A 15,709-nucleotide genomic window follows, 5' to 3' on the forward strand; every position below is an offset into this window, starting at 1 on the left:
AAAATGTGGGGAGATATGTCCAAGATGCATAACAGTTAGTGTCGGGGCAGGGAAAGTACTGAGGTTGAAGTACTTGCTGTAGGAAGAAGCCCATATACTCACCTATGTGCGGCTCGGGACTCAGGTTCCCTCTCACCACCTCCTCCTGGGATCCTCTTTCTCCTCTCCCTGTGATTAGCCACTCCTTTTCATCCTTTACAACTCAGACTATGCACCAACCCCAAAGACTTCTTATACCTTTCCCCTTATTTCATATTCTGTGCTGTTGCATTTCTTTGTTATAATACCTGCCATGTGGATGGGCTGTCATTTGCTTATATGTTTAGCTGTTCAACTAGGAGATTCTTGAGTGCAGAAAGAATTACTCACTTTTACATCCCAAATGCACAATGCCTGGAATACATAGGTGCTTCGTAAATGTTTATGGGATTGAATGGAACAGTAACTAAAACCAAATAGTTGGGAGCCTTAATAGAAAATAGAGCCCTCACTAGTTTGCAACTAGCCTAGTTTGGCTATGTATTCTGCCTTTTCTCCATAATCTTGGAGAAATTGGTCAACGTGTTATTCCCCAGAGATAGCATAGGCTATTTTTGTCCCTGTGTCCATGCATTTCTCCTGCCTGGCAAGCCCATCTTTGTGGTCTAGTAGCAGTTATTGTACCATGTGGCTGATGTGCCAGGTTCTTATCTTTCCCTACCTAAGTAGGACTCCCCTGTTCAAGGCCTCCTCAAGTTCTACTCACACTTGCGTCTTCTTCTAACCAATGATCTCAGCCCTCTTTATCCCTTTAGGACTTCCTGTAGCTATAGCACATGTGGTGCTCTATGCTTCTTTTTATGGTTATTTTTCCTTCTGGATATATTACATACCTATGCAACTAAATTATAAAACTCTTGAGGGCAGGAACTGTATCTTGAACTCCTAACTTTATGAAGAGCTATAATAAATATTTGCTGATGACTGAGAGGACTCTGGGGTGTTTTTATGGTACAGCTCTGTGATTTCACAACTGGATTCAGCTGGGTATGTTTGTGATGCTGCTGCTCATGGAGGCCAGTCAGGCTGGCTGTAGTCAGGGATTCTGGAATTGAAGGGTAACTCTGGGAAACACAATTGTTCAAGTTCATTAAAAGTAAATATCTCCCAGATGAGAAGTTTATATCATATAAAGATTTCCCCAAATTGCATTTAATTTATAGACTTAATACAATAGCAATTAAAATCTGATTGGGACGAGGAGAAGTTTATCTGAAAGAATATCCAAAATTTACAAAGGATATGCTGAAAAGTATATTGTGAGAGGCTGTCTCTATTTGATCTTAAAGCACAAAAAACATTTTGTGAAAATATCTTAGAACTCATTCACAAATTGAAAAATGTTATTTTTCATCTGGTGCACATGTTTTATATTATCATGCACATTTAAGAAATGCTTATAAACCATCTCATCTTGCTGTCAGTCTTCATTTGAATTAATGGTGGAAAAATACTTAATATGTCTTTTCCTTTCTCCATCTCAAGGAAATCAGGCAAAGAAACTGGAAAATCAGGAATTACCAGGAAGAAAAAACACTAGGAAGTATTTCTTAAAAAGCAGTGGCACCTTCACCAAAAAAGTTAACCATATTCTTCCAGAGAGAACATGAGACTGTGGCAAAGGACAGATTTTTTTTTTTTTTTTTTAATAAATATTGTTGGGATGACCAGTTGGCAATTTTGGGGACAAATCAATTGGAGCTGTCTAGTAAAATAAATATCAAGTGGATTAAATAATGAAGTATGAAAGTAAAATGACAGTCTAGCAAGAAGAATCTAACCTGAAGATGTATCTGACTTCAGAGGGGGTGTAATTTACATGCTTGGGTTCAGAAGAGGCTCAATGGTGACATCATTGCACATGACACCCTTAGCAATCCTATTGACTCTATCCAGCACTGTGTCCCTAGTAGTGACAGACCCAAAGTGGATTCTATATGTGTAGCCATGTGGGGGTGCATGAGTGTGTGGATGAATGTGCACATTCTTCAATCTGATGAGCTGTGAGTCTGTGTGCATGTGTGTATTTTGACTTTCCTTGAACCCTGAAACCCCTTGAACAAGGGGCCATAAGGGCCTGGTGGGACCATCAGGAGCCACTCTGATACTTCAAGGCTGTGCTGTTCTTCATGTTATTGAAAATAAGGCATAGAAGAGGATGAGATCACAGAACTAAAAGAGAAAAAAATAAAGCTTCTTCAAGGATGTAGGATGGGGACCGGGGCATGGTGGGAAGGAACTTCTAAATGCTCTTTAAGCCATCTTGATCTTGTCTCTTGTGTTGTGGTAGGAAAGAAAATGGTTGCCTCTTGTTTCATGTCCTTTTCTCTAATTAAAAAGAGGTGAACAGAGGGTTGAAAGCTGGAAGAAGAGCTCCGACCTCTGGAAATAAACAGCTCCATTGCAGGACTGGATGGACTCAGGGTGCTGTAGTCACGGTTAGTTCAACAGTCCCTGAGGGCAGGCCTGTGCTGTCTCCTTTGCCATTGAAACCCCTGCTCTTAGCCTGTGCCTGTTCTAGAGTAAAAACTTGAAAACATCTGTCAAGTGAATGAATAAGTGCCTCTTGTATACCTTTAGAGAGCAGTACAGAGTTTTAAGACGTAATCCTAGATTTAGAGTTTATTGCGAAATATCTGGTCTTTGTGAGTATTTTCTTTGGGGTATTGTGTTTTCACAGAATGCTGAAGGGTTAGACTTCCACGCATTAGTTAGCCTCAGAGACGTACAGATCCAGAATGCATCGTGGCCATTTGTCTTGGCCTTATTTGTGTGCCGACTTCATCATTGTTTTATTTTGAGCACAGCTCCTTCTGCTGCTCTGGACTGTAGAGCTATTAATAGTAACAGGAGCTTCCCAGCTTCAGTCAGTGCATGCCTGAGAGGGATGTTCAAAGAGATAGGAAGGATCCATCTCCCAAGTAATTTGTATGCCGGGAGTAGCACTCCTTAGAAACCCTGCTCTTTGTAGCTGATGTGGTTCATGACAGGGCTGGCGTGGAGGAGAGATCTGAGGAATCCTGTGTAGACAGGGAGAAACCAGAGGCTGGAAATCAAGCCCCCACCCCACCCATGGCTATCCAGGTGGCAAGGGTGGCCAGGTGGGGGCACCAGCTGCCAGAGGGAAGGAAGAACAGACAGGCAGGCCCCAGCGCCCAGACATTCCAGGGGAAGTCCTGAAAAAGGATGTGAATGGAGGGAACGGGCAGTAAGGCCTATGGGAGGTAGTTCAATGTCTATCTAGCACAGAAGGAAACCTTCTGACAGATGGATAGAGAAGTAAATGTGTTTTGTACACATAGGGGAATATTATTCAGCTTTAAAAAGAAGGGAATTTTGGAAGGCCATGATGCTCACCACTGCATCACCAAGGCAGGAAGGACATTTGGACTCTTGCTACAACCTAGCTAAAGCTTGAAGACATTATGCTAGATGAAATAAGCCAGTCACAAAAAGAGAAATGCTACATGATTCTACTTGAAGATGTTCCCTGGGTAGTCAAATCTGTAGATACAGAAAGTAGCAGGGTGGTTGTCAGGGACTAGGAAGGTAGAAAATGGAGGGTTGTTTAATGGTACAGAGTTTCACTTTTGTAAGATGAAGATGCTCTGGAGATTAGTTGCATGGTTATGTGAATATACTTAATATTGCTAAACTGTATACTTAAGGATGGTTAAGATGATAAATTTTATACTTTTGTATGTTTTACCACAATTAATTTTTTTTCTAAAAGGAAAAGAAAAAAATCTTTGCAAACAGATTGACTGACTTCAAACCCCAGCACAGACATTGATAAACGTGTGCTTTTGGGTCATTCAGGGAACATTTCTGAGCTTTGGTTTTCATTTTAATGTGGGAGAGACAATAATAGGATCATACTATACTATTTTTATAATTAGTAAGTGAAACACTATTTATAAAGCCCATGTCACTTTTAAGAGCACAACAGCTATGTATTTTCCTATTATCAGAAGATGTAACATTTCAAGTGTCCAAGCAGGTAGCTTGTCTTAGAATGTCTGTGATTATTCCAAAGGCTCAACTTAGGGTCCAAGCTACCAAATTCAGACTGAGTGACCTTAGTTCTAAGTGAGGCCTGGAAAAAACAAGGTGTGACACAATACCAGATTCAACAAAGATGGGGTTTGTAGCAGATGTCAGGTTAGAAGGGGTTGGGAAAACATAACTGTGAGCTTAGTGCTCACAGCTGCTCACAGTGCAGTAGGGGTAGTGTAAAGTTATTATTACGAAAAACCAGTTATCTGATTTGGGATACATGATAAAAGACATTTAGTATTAGGTATATTGCAGAAGGTCTGTCAATTATTAGAGTTGTGGCACAGGGTAAGAATTAGATTAACAACCAGAGTGACTCTAGTAAGACTTGGCCTGCGACAGAAACCCCAATTGGAACTGGCTTGAGCACAAAATTTAATTTATTGCTTTACATAGTGAAAATTCAGTAATATCTGGCTTCAGGAATGATTGAATCCAGGTATTCAAATGATGTTACTAGAAACCTGTCTTGCAGCAACTTTTGGACTCTGTTTTCCTCTATAGTAGCAGCATCCTTGGACAGTTCTTCATGGTGGTGGTAACATGGCCACCAAAGCCCCTTGGTTTTTTTGCTCTTCCTCTTTGTACTTTGTTTCTTTTCCCTTCTCTTTCTGAATAATTTCACCCAAAAGCCATTATGTGGAGCTGAGCAAGCTAGGCATATATGCTGATGGTAAGGGTGGAAAGCCAGGGTGGTTCCTAGTAGGGATTGGAGCCCACGTGGGAAGGATAATGATCTAGCACAGGGTGTTGAAGTCCATGTTGGGTAAGAAGGGCATCCCAGCAGTAGATGTCCTGGTGAAAGGTGGACATGAGGCTCTGTGTGGAGAGTAGAGTATCCACGTAGAAGGTATCAAAGTTGAAGGAGGTAGGGAAGGAGGGATAGGGTGGAAGTACAGTCCAGTATAGGTGTTGAAGACCATGCATGATGAAGACAATATTCATGAACATGGATGGGCTGCCATGGAGTGTCTGAGCCCAACTGAAGAGTGTCCATGAGAGAAGGTCGCCCAGAGCAAGTGTCCGAGACTGAGGAGGATGAGGAGTTTATTTGTGTGTGGGTGGGACAGCTCTGTGAGATGAGACAGAACCCAGGCAGGATATAGAGGGCTTTCCCCAGGGAAAGGAGATGGCAGAAGTAATAGAGAGCGGCTACATATGCAAGATTGGTGAAAGGAGTACATATGTTAAGAAAGGTGGAAGCCAAATTTCTCACTTTAAGAGAAATGTGGTTATAAATAGGGACAGGGAGAGAATGAAAATCAACCCAGTGGTATTGGATTGGAATTAGAGGTATAGATATGAGCTCACAATATTTCTAGGCAGGTAGATAGGTGGATAGATAGATAAATAAATTTAAATGTAAATGTGTGTATACGTACATACATTTGATATGGTTTTTCTCTATGTATATGCTTCTAAATACTGCTTTTTCTATATATATACTTCTTCACTGAAAGAAACCAGGGATCCTTGAAGAAATGGTTGATTGAAGGCTTGAGGCTAGGAAGGTACTAGACAAGTCAGAACAATTTGTGCTTGGAAATAATGAAGGGTTCCAAAGAATGACAGAGACAAGTCCAAAGGACACAGAAGCAATATGAGGGGCTCCCACTGGTCACATCTGAGACTATGTAGCTTCAAAATAAATACTGACCATAATAGATTATCACCTGCTGAATAAAATAGGAAACCATAATTAAGAGCTAGTAAGAAGCAGGAAGAAGGGATATGTATGTAGCGTCCTCCCAAAATGTTCATTACTTATAAGGGGCACTCAGAGGCTGGTCTCTATGGACCCAACTCCCTTTCCTCTGCTTTCCACCATTGGCCTTGGGTGCCTAGTGGGTAGAGGAGGGAGAGTGCACTGACTCCTTGACAGAATGCAGCCACTGTGTTCCTGAGGGTGCCCTCACCTATGGCTGCAGTGTTCCCTACTCATAGGAAGCCTTTCCTCTCTTTGCCCCGTGGGAATAGAGGTGATAAGCACTTCCCACCTTGATAGCCTTGGGTGGTTTTCCGTAATCCTGTCAATGTCTGTTTAGCATGGCTTCATTAAACTCTCTCAGGAGTACTCTGCATTTCCTGCTGGGACCCCAACTGATGCAAGGATAAGAGCACAAGTCCCAGAAAGAAGAGGATGAAAGCAGAGCTCACCAGCACAACAGATGTCTGCCTGCCTGCGGCTGATGCTGACCCATTGCTGCTTCCCAGATTAGCACACTCCAGTCCCATCCCCCACAGACAGAATTGAGCCCACAGCTGTTACTGTCTCTAGGGAAGGGAATCAAATTGGAGAAAGGGAATCTAGAAAGGACTCACAGTAGCTCAGAGTGACCAGAGGAGCATTTTGTCCCAGTCCTTCAGACAGATACTGCTCTAAAATTAAGGACTTGAATATCTGTTGGAGAATCCAGTATCTTTTCCCTCCTAGGCAAGGAGGGGGTGGCCCTGCATTCTGAGAGAATTGCAGTTCAAAATACCATGGGCCTTTTGGGTTAAGCCTTGTGATTTCTTTCAAAGAAGACAGCATTAAAAAGCAACTCAGAAGTCAAGGAGGTACCTTTTTGATACTTCTCAGTCTCCATGGCACTGTTCGCACCCTACAAATCATTTCATGGCAAACACTCATTTGTAGAACTTTCCATTTGTTCTGGAAAGCAGGACAAGGACATGAAATGGGAGGCTTTCTTAATGTCAGTTTAGAAGTGTCCTTTGTTCCCAGCCTCTGAACATGGGATGACACTTACAAATACAGCCTGCTAGGAAAGCAGCTCACTACTCTCATGAGTTCTTGGGTTGCTAATCACTCCATTTGCAGGGTGATCCTATTAATTATTCTCAACTTTCAATTAAGGGACCTTAGACCAGAGCCTGTATTTAAGATTGTCCCTTTGTCAGCTCCATCTTGGGGCTTAAGTTGGACTCTAATGTTGGTAGAGCAAACAGAAACATTTCCTAATCTGATCAAGCAGCAGAGGAATCTTGAACCTCCTTTCCAGTGTGGGCAGGATCCATGGGGTGGTGGAGAATCTGGATGTTCTTTGTGGGGAGAGAGCACTTAAACTCTGCTTTGTTTTCCATTAAAGTCGTGATGTCATGTTCTCATTCACACCTGCAGACCTTGATGTCAGAAAGCTGGTTTTCATAAGTAGCTCTGGAAAGCAGAATCACATTCACTCTTTGCTGTTTTAAACTTTGGAATAACTTCAGAGAACAGACCACTTTCATTAGCACTGCTTAATAAGAGTTAAGGTCAGAATTCTGGGACAGTTAGTATAATTCTGTTGTAGAAGGAAATCATGGATTTTTGTTTATAATGTTTCCTTGTCTCTTTGCTGCATGTGCGTGTATGTGGGACTGGAGGGCAGCCTTATTGTGTAGGTTGTTTTTATTTAAATGTCTAGAAATCTACAATAAACTACTATGCAAGTAATCTCCAAGTGAAGCAATCTGATTTGTGAAGGTTTCTTGCATAGGTGGTGCCAGTTACATAAAAACCTTTCCTTTACCTGTCCTGGCACTAACTTATTCGGCTCCTCTTCCCTTCTTGCCATTCACTATCTGGCTCCAGAGAACAACCTGGAGATCCTTGGCCCCTGCTGGCAGCTCCAGTGTGACTTGGCTTATTTCTTGGTAAATTTCTGATCTCTTCTCCAGGACTTCCTTTCTTTTAAGGCAATTATTCATGCAGTATATTTTCTGCTTATTATCTGATTTATATTCCTTTGGCCTCAGCTAGCTTTTTCTTGGGTAATTTTTTTCTCATATATAATATAATGTTAGAATACCATGGGCTTTGAATTAAATGGACTGGTTCAAGTCTTGGTCCTAACACTTATTAGCAGTTGTCTTTGGTTAAATTATTAAGCTTTTTATGCCTCAGTCTTTCTGTTTATAAAATTTAAATAATACTTCAGTTACGCTGACTTTTTAGCCATGTTACGAGGGTCACATAAATAAATCAGTGCAGGTAAGTTGGATGGTGCAATTATAACACATTGTAAATGCTCAAAAAATGAATTGTTGATGTTGTTATTTTTATTTTAGTCTTTTCTTCTGTTCTTTTCCTTGCCCGATGTTTTCTAATTTTTAATTCAATTGTTTGAGGAAAATCATTTTTTTTTCTTTTGAGTTTAAAGTAACAATAGGATTGATACCTAGGTAAAGGGCCCCGTGAGAGCTGGCCTGGAATAGTGTGCCTGCCCTGGGGAGTTGCTCCACTAACTTCTGTTCTCCTGCTGCTCTTCGCCATTAGGAGGCCTGAGTGGCCCTTTCCATAGTTGTTGGAAGGGCTTGGGATATAGCTCAGTTGGTAGAATGTTTGCCTTGCATGCCCAACACCAAAAAAAAAAAAAAAAAAAAAGAATCCAACTCAGAGTGATCTAGTGATGCTGAGTCAAGGAAAACTTTAAAACCATCCATGTGAGAGGGTTTTTCCAAAATCTGCTAAAAGTAGCAGAGGAATCCTAAAAAAATGGGGCCTCCTGGGGAAGGAGGGGAGTTTGGGGTTGTCAGACCTATCAACAGTGAATACCATGTCTTCATAACCTTTTCAGAATACCAAAATTTCTACCTCACTTCATCCTCCTCAAATTTAATACACTTTTTATTTCACGCGATTGTTTGAAATATTGTGTGAGGAAAAAAGTAAAATAGTTTTTGAATTGATTTTATTATTTATCTGCTTTAATTGTTATTATTGTAACAGTTTATTTTTTCTTGCAATTTCATGGCATTTCAGTTACAATAGAGTTATGGGGAAAATAAACATTAGCCATAATGTATAATGTGCAAAAGGAATTTTTAGAAGGCTGCTATTTGGCATACAGGGGGCTGATGGCACAGTGACACAGGTGACCCTTCACGAAGCCCAACCCCCAACCTGCTTAGGTAAGACATACACCCAGGAGACCTGGGAATTCATTTGTGTCAAATGAAAATGGCATTTCTCTAGTTGAGTGACTTTTAATTCTCTTTGTAAATGGGATATCTGTCCTTTAAGTCATGTTTCCGATTATGACTGACTTGTATACAAAGGCCTATTCATAGATATTTATGGCATTTAATATGATATAGGAGCCCAACTAAATTTCTGAAGACATAAAATGAACACAGAAATTTGTGTGCTCACGTTTTAAAATGGGATAAGAATTGTTGCAGATCTGCTTGCAGATGAGTTTGAGTAATTTGCCAACATTCAGCCTGCTTTATTTAATTCTCCTGGCTCACCCACATGGTTCAATCAAATCCAGAATGTTAACACTAGGCATTTAATAGGGAGAGCAAAAAGAAGTTCATTTATTCAGATGCATCAAAGAGAAAGAGAGGGAGAACCAGACCAGTTTCTTGTACTTTCCTATTTCTCATTCTAAGCTACCATTGTCCTTGGCAGGAAGTGGTTCTCAACCACGTGGCTTGAAGACCATATGTCTATTTCACTTCCACAGGGTGCTTGTTAAATGGTAGTCTCCTCCTATAATTCTAGCGGCTCTGGAGGCTGAGGCAGGAGGATAGCAGGTTTGAAGACAGCCTCAGCAACTTAGTGAGGCTGTAAGCAACTTAGTGAGATCCTTTCTCAAAATAAAAAATAAAAAGGGCTGGGAATGTGGCTCAGTGGTTAAGTACCCCTAGGTTCAATCACTGTTAGGAAAAAAAAAGCACACGCCTGGGAACCACACTAGACCCCATGACTTGGAATGGCCCAGTTTACCACCCCCAAGTGATATTTACAAACTGTGGAGTGTGGGAGGGCCAGGCAGACTCTCTCAGGACTGGCAGTGAACATGAGGATAATAGCCCCTTTGATCCAGCACTTGGTTTTCCTGGATCTCCCTCTTCTGGATTCTTGATTTTTTTCTTTGGAGTAGATTTATCAGGGTCTATGAATAAGTTGTCTATGGCTACAATAATAAAATACTACAGGCTGGTGGCTTCAATAACAGAAATTCATTTTCTGACAATCATAGAGTCCAGAAGTCCTAGATTGGGACTGTCACCAGGGCTGTTGTTGTTCAGAGGGCCTCTCTCCTTGTCTTGTAGGTGAACATCTTTATCCTCCATGTTCGTGTATTGTCTATGTCTTAATCTCCTCTTCTTATAAGGACACCTATCATATTGGATTTGGGCCAATGATCTTATTTTACCTTATGTATGTCTTTAGAATCTCTATTTATAAAACCAGTCACATATTAAGGTTTTGAGGGGTTAGGAGTTTAACATATGAATATTGGCAGGAAAGAATTCATCTCATAATAGTTTAGACAGATCTTAAAACACTGATTAAGTGAAAGATGAATAATGTTGATTTCTAATAAAGTTCTGTTCCTGTGCAGCTTCTGTCCATCAGAAGGAAGTCTGTTCCCTACTGGTCTTTCTTCTGAAGCAGCAAAAAAGAGGTCAGGACAATAACTACTTTATATTGGCTCTTTTCCTTCTAAAATTCATTTAACTTAAGGACGGAGGATCTAATTGTTTTAGAATCAATTGTTTTAAATAACTAAGGGTGGTGATTCTCAAAGGGAATCTGAGAATCAAAACTCTTTTCATAATTAATATTAAAAAGGCATTCTTTCCCTTTTTGCTGGATTTATTAGTCAGATTTGCATTACTATAATAAAATACCTGAGGCAATTAACTTTCAAAGGGAAAAGTTTATTTCAACTCACAGTTTTGAGGATTTCAATCTAAGATCAAGTGACCTTGATTGCTTTGAATCTCTGTTGGGTGCAGCATATTATGACAGGAGTGCAAACTACTTACATCACTAAGCTAGAATTAAACAAAGGCGAAGAGAGCAGGTCCCACTGTGATATTTGAGGGCATTTCTTTAATGATCTGAGACCCTCCCATAAGGTGCCACCTCCTAAAAGGTTCCACCATCTCCAAAGTGCACACTACCTTGGAAACTAAGACTTAGGGCTTAGCAAATCCAAACTATAGCACTGGGCACTACTTGCACTGACTATGCAAGAGCAACAGTGGTTAGAACAGTTGGTGCTTTAATATGACTTAAGGCAGTACCACCAAACTCCACTAGTAATCATAATTTCACCACCGAGCATTTGCAGTATGTTGCAGGGGCTTTGGGGGGGGGGGGCTGTTTTACTTGAGAATGCCCTTGACAAAGTAGTAAACATTATTAAGTTTGCTGGATCTCAACCCTCGAGTACACATCTTTTTAAGTATGCTGTGCAATAAAGTGAGACGTGCACAAAGCACTTCTGCTGCATTCAAATGTTCAATGGCTGTTTTGAGGAAAAGCACTTGTGTGGTTGAATTATAAGCCAGACTAGCCTCTTATTTCATGAAGGGCCATTTTTACTTATGAGCATAAGAGATGAAATAGAATTATTCAGACTCAGGTAGCTGGCAGACATATTTGCAAAAATAAATGAAGTGGGCCTATTGCTACAAGAAAAACAATTTCCTTGAAGTATTTGTTGCCTATAATAAAATTTAAGCTTTCAAGGGAAAATTAGAATTTTGGAAAACTTGTATCTGCTATTGTGATCTTAATAGCATACTAGCAATTGAAGAGTTTTTGGATAAGGCTGATGATTAGTAAATGTGATTTTTTGATATTATATAATGAAATGGGTCAGCAGTTGGGAACCCTGCAAAACTCACCTAACCATTTTTTTCCAAAGGACCAAAGTATGGTGCTAAAAACAAAACAAAACAAAACAAAACAAAAACCTACTCCAGGTGTAAGATAGACCAATAAATGTTTACATAACAGAGTACAAAGTATTCTTGAAATGATTTCAGACTACATTGCAACTAATTCTTAAGAAATTACCACTTGTCAAGTTTTGTCACATTATCAAAGAAGAATATTCATAGTAATCTGAAAGGATTATTTAAATACTCCTTTTCCAACTACTTATCTGAGTAAGATTTCCTTCCTTTACTGAAAACAAAGACCTATCAAAATAGATTAAATGCAGAAATAGATATGATAATCTAGCTATTTTTTAATTTAAGCCAAACATTCAAGAGATTTGCAAAAAATGTAAATGCTATCTTATTTTTTGTTTTACTGTGCACATAAAGTATATAAAATGTTACATAACATGAAATGGGTCTGTTATTGCTATTTTAAAAGGAATTAATAAACACATACTTCAAAAATTTCTCAGTTCCATATCAGTAGAGCCAAAAGCTCTTTGGGAGACCCCATACTTTTTAAAACTGCAAAAGCATTCTGAGACCAAAACATTTGTGACTTCTGATTTCAGAAGACATCTCTTCTAGTTATGCTGTAGCAATTGGTTTAGAATTAACTTTGATTCATGGTACTCTTAGGGCCAACTATATGCACTATCTGAACACTAAAGTAAGCTTAATTTTGCTTTTTTCCTTCTCACTGGGGGAAAAAATGATAGTAATATTCTCTACTAAAACATTCTCTGGCATAGTTTAATGCCTGGTTTATCTTTCTTAATCCCAGATCAGTTTAGATAATCATGAACAAACTGGAAACAAAAATACCCTTTATACAAACTAATGTTTTTGAGAGATTTGTTTCAATGAAATGAAAATATATTCAAATTAGCAGAGTTTGAAGTCTGCCCCATAGAAGAACACTTGGAAATATTGCCATGAGTGTGTTCTTTTCATTCTGCTTCTTTTTCTGTTTGTTCCGTCTATATTTCCTTCCTCTCTTTTCTTGCTTGCCTCTGTTTTTATTCACTCTGCCCAACCCTACCTTGTGCTTCTTTCCCTTTGCCTTATGATAGCTATGACCTTTGCTCTGCATGCTGCAGCCTGGGCTTCTGCCAGTGTCCTCTAGGGAGAGATGCTGACCTGGTAAATGTGAACGAGGCATTGATGAAGTGTGGGCTCTTCTTGCTCTCAGCTCAGGACTTGTGGGTTTCCATGAAGTATATAAAATCTAACAGCACAGTCTGAGCTGCCTTTCTATTCCTAGATACCATGAAGGAAGCTTAGGGAAGAGGATTTTTAACTTGAAACTTTTACCCCCTAGAAGACACGACTCCAGAATAAGTTCTGCTATTACACTGTGTTCCTCATAGATTTCTTTCTCATTTTTCCTCTAGTCCAAAAGTCATTCCCGAGTTGGCCTGAAATCGAGCACCAAGCAAAAGGTACGTTTATTTTTTTCCTTCTACATTTTTTTCCTGTAATAAATAATCATTTTTGGTGGGTGCTTCTCCCCCTACACAACTGCAGAGAATTGTCTTTGGAGGACCAGGATATCTCTAGAAACAAAGTGTTTTTGGATTTTCATTTTCTTTGCCTCCATAATAATAAAAGTGAAATTAGAGACAGATCCTTGAAATGAAACAGAATTTGACAGATAGTCGTAAAACCTAATGACAGAAGCTGAGAATTTTCCCATGGCTTAAAAGAATTCTGGAAAATGAGTCAGCAGATGTTCTACCTGAGTCCCTCTGTTATTTTCTAAGCCCTGCCCAGCAGAGGAATTTGTTCCTATTTCAGTTTATATTTTTACTACACATTATTCTCTGAGCATCTATTGTGGATAATGACCCTTTCGTATGGCCCGTGGTGAACTGCTTAAAAAATGAGCTCTGTGAGTCCAAATAAATTGGTGTTAATTCTTGGTTTGTCACTTTATTATGTGATCTCGGACACATTTGTGCAAAGAAGATGTATATACCCTCTAGTGTAGTATAAATTAGTGATAAAATGAGATCATATATATGAAGACACTTATATTCCAATGCTCAGCACAAAATAAGCACTTAATAATTTTTTAAAAAATTCTATATTTTATTGAAAGTTGATAAAACAATACATACAAAACAAGAGGGAAAAAAAACTGGAAAAAAATAGAATATTTGAAATACCAAAATCTTAACCCTTGGACACACATACACACACTTCCATACACTTAAATTATGCCAATTCCTAATGATAAACAGGGTAGTGATGCGCATGGATTTCTTAGAATTTGGAGAAGTTCAATGTAGACATTTGCAGTGGTTGGAGTACTTGCAAAACCTTTCTTGATGTCAATTGTCAGAGAGAAAATATTGCAAGAATGCAAAGCATCTGAGAGGTTCTTAGATTAAAAGAAGCAATATAGGTGGCAAGCATAAGCCCAGAGCTGTGTAGATATTTGTATGTTTTGCTAGAAATGCCCCATATTGGCTGGAAGGTAGGCTTGGGGCTCCCACTCAGCTGCAACACTTACAGATAATAATTGCAAATTCCCTGCTTCAGGTACAGCAAGAGCACTGTACAATGCTTATCTCATTTAATACTCCCAACAACTTTCTGAAGTAGATGTTGTATTCCTCAGGGTATGTCAGGAGAATGAACCCACATCAGTAATTTAAGCAGAGAATTTAATAGGAAGAATCATTGACCATGTATGAAGTCATTAACTAGGTAATAAAATAGGAAAAAGAGAAGTAGCTGTAAGGTATCATGAAGTAGCAATTCTAGGAAGCAGCTATCTCCCCTCTGGCTGAGGGAACAAGGAAAAGAGTTGGGACTACTAAAACTTCTTAGACACTTAGAGGAGCACCCACAGAGTTGAGATTCAGACCTCAAAGAACAGTCAGAGGCTTAGAAAACTGGTTTCTCTGAGGAGCACACGGGTGAGGCTGATTCTCAAGTACCAGGAAAACTGCGAACTGGCCCCGGGGGCTCTGCGGGGAGGAAAGGAAGTTGGTGCTGCTGAGATGATGGATGCTCCAAGCAGGTGCACCGGAAGGGGCAAGTCCCTTCCCTTCCAGCTCCGCAGCCTCCTCTAGTGCTCACACTGGCAGGGAGGTTGATGAAGCAAAAATGTGTTTTGCAGAGTCCCAGCCCCAGCATCCCAGAATTGGGTATAGAAAGGTGAGTTTGGAGATGAGAAGCAATGATTTAGGAACTGGCATGAATATTAGCTCCATTCTGCAGATGAGAAAACCAAGACATGTTGTGTTTGTTCAAAATTACTCATCTAGGAAGAGACAGGGCTAGAATTTAAACCTAATCTGTTTGGCTTCAAAGTTCATGCTCTTCATGCCTTAAACAAGTGACCATAGACAAAAACGTTTTTCTGAGTCTTACTTTGAACTCTGCAAAATGGAGATGATAATTCTTAGCTTGTGGGGTTATTAGAAGGATTGGATAAAGTTATATAAATGATGTGCCTGTCATACTTCCTGGTGCATAGTAGGTGCTCAGTAAATATGGGCTCTTGATGGATATGGCATTTTATCTTAATTTGAATATAGGAACTTCTTTCTGCCTCTGTGAGTGTATGTACAGTTTTTAAAGTATTACCTTTGCTTTAAACTGGTTTCTTCTCCAGTTGGTTGCTAATTCCATTGATTGTTATCTCTCTAACTTAGTATATTTTAAAATCTTCTCTGTTGGAAAGTGAACAGTAGAGAGATGTTAAAACTGGAGTTTTATCAATAGAGACTTTATTGATGATGTCCTTAAAATCAGAGTTTATCAGAGGCTATGATAGAGCATTGAATTAGTCTTTTACTTCATATTTTAAGTAGTGGGAGAAATCATCAAGTTTAATTCATTCATTCTTTAACACAACAATTATTTATTGGGCACCTGATTATACCAGAGGCTGTACTGGCCATCAGGAGTGATATAAATACTGACATAAGAATCT

At 39.5% G+C, this 15,709-nt stretch overlaps 1 protein-coding gene across 2 annotated transcripts in view; it reads left to right on the forward strand.

Moving 5' to 3' along the window:
- Nucleotides 1-15,709, forward strand: part of Rasgef1b (RasGEF domain family member 1B) — a 560,746-nt gene that overhangs the window by 112,015 nt on the left and 433,022 nt on the right. For both annotated transcript variants that reach the window (XM_058573842.1, XM_058573843.1), the window contains exon 2: nucleotides 13,158-13,205. In XM_058573842.1, the coding sequence (XP_058429825.1) occupies nucleotides 13,158-13,205 (48 nt within the window). The remainder of the gene's footprint in view (nucleotides 1-13,157; nucleotides 13,206-15,709) is intronic.

The sequence above is a fragment of the Marmota monax genome, unplaced genomic scaffold (genome assembly GCF_021218885.2).
Source record: "Marmota monax isolate L192 unplaced genomic scaffold, Marmota_monax_Labrador192_F-V1.1 WCK01_AAM20220418_F8-fsc00398, whole genome shotgun sequence".
Taxonomy (NCBI): Eukaryota; Metazoa; Chordata; class Mammalia; order Rodentia; family Sciuridae; genus Marmota; species Marmota monax.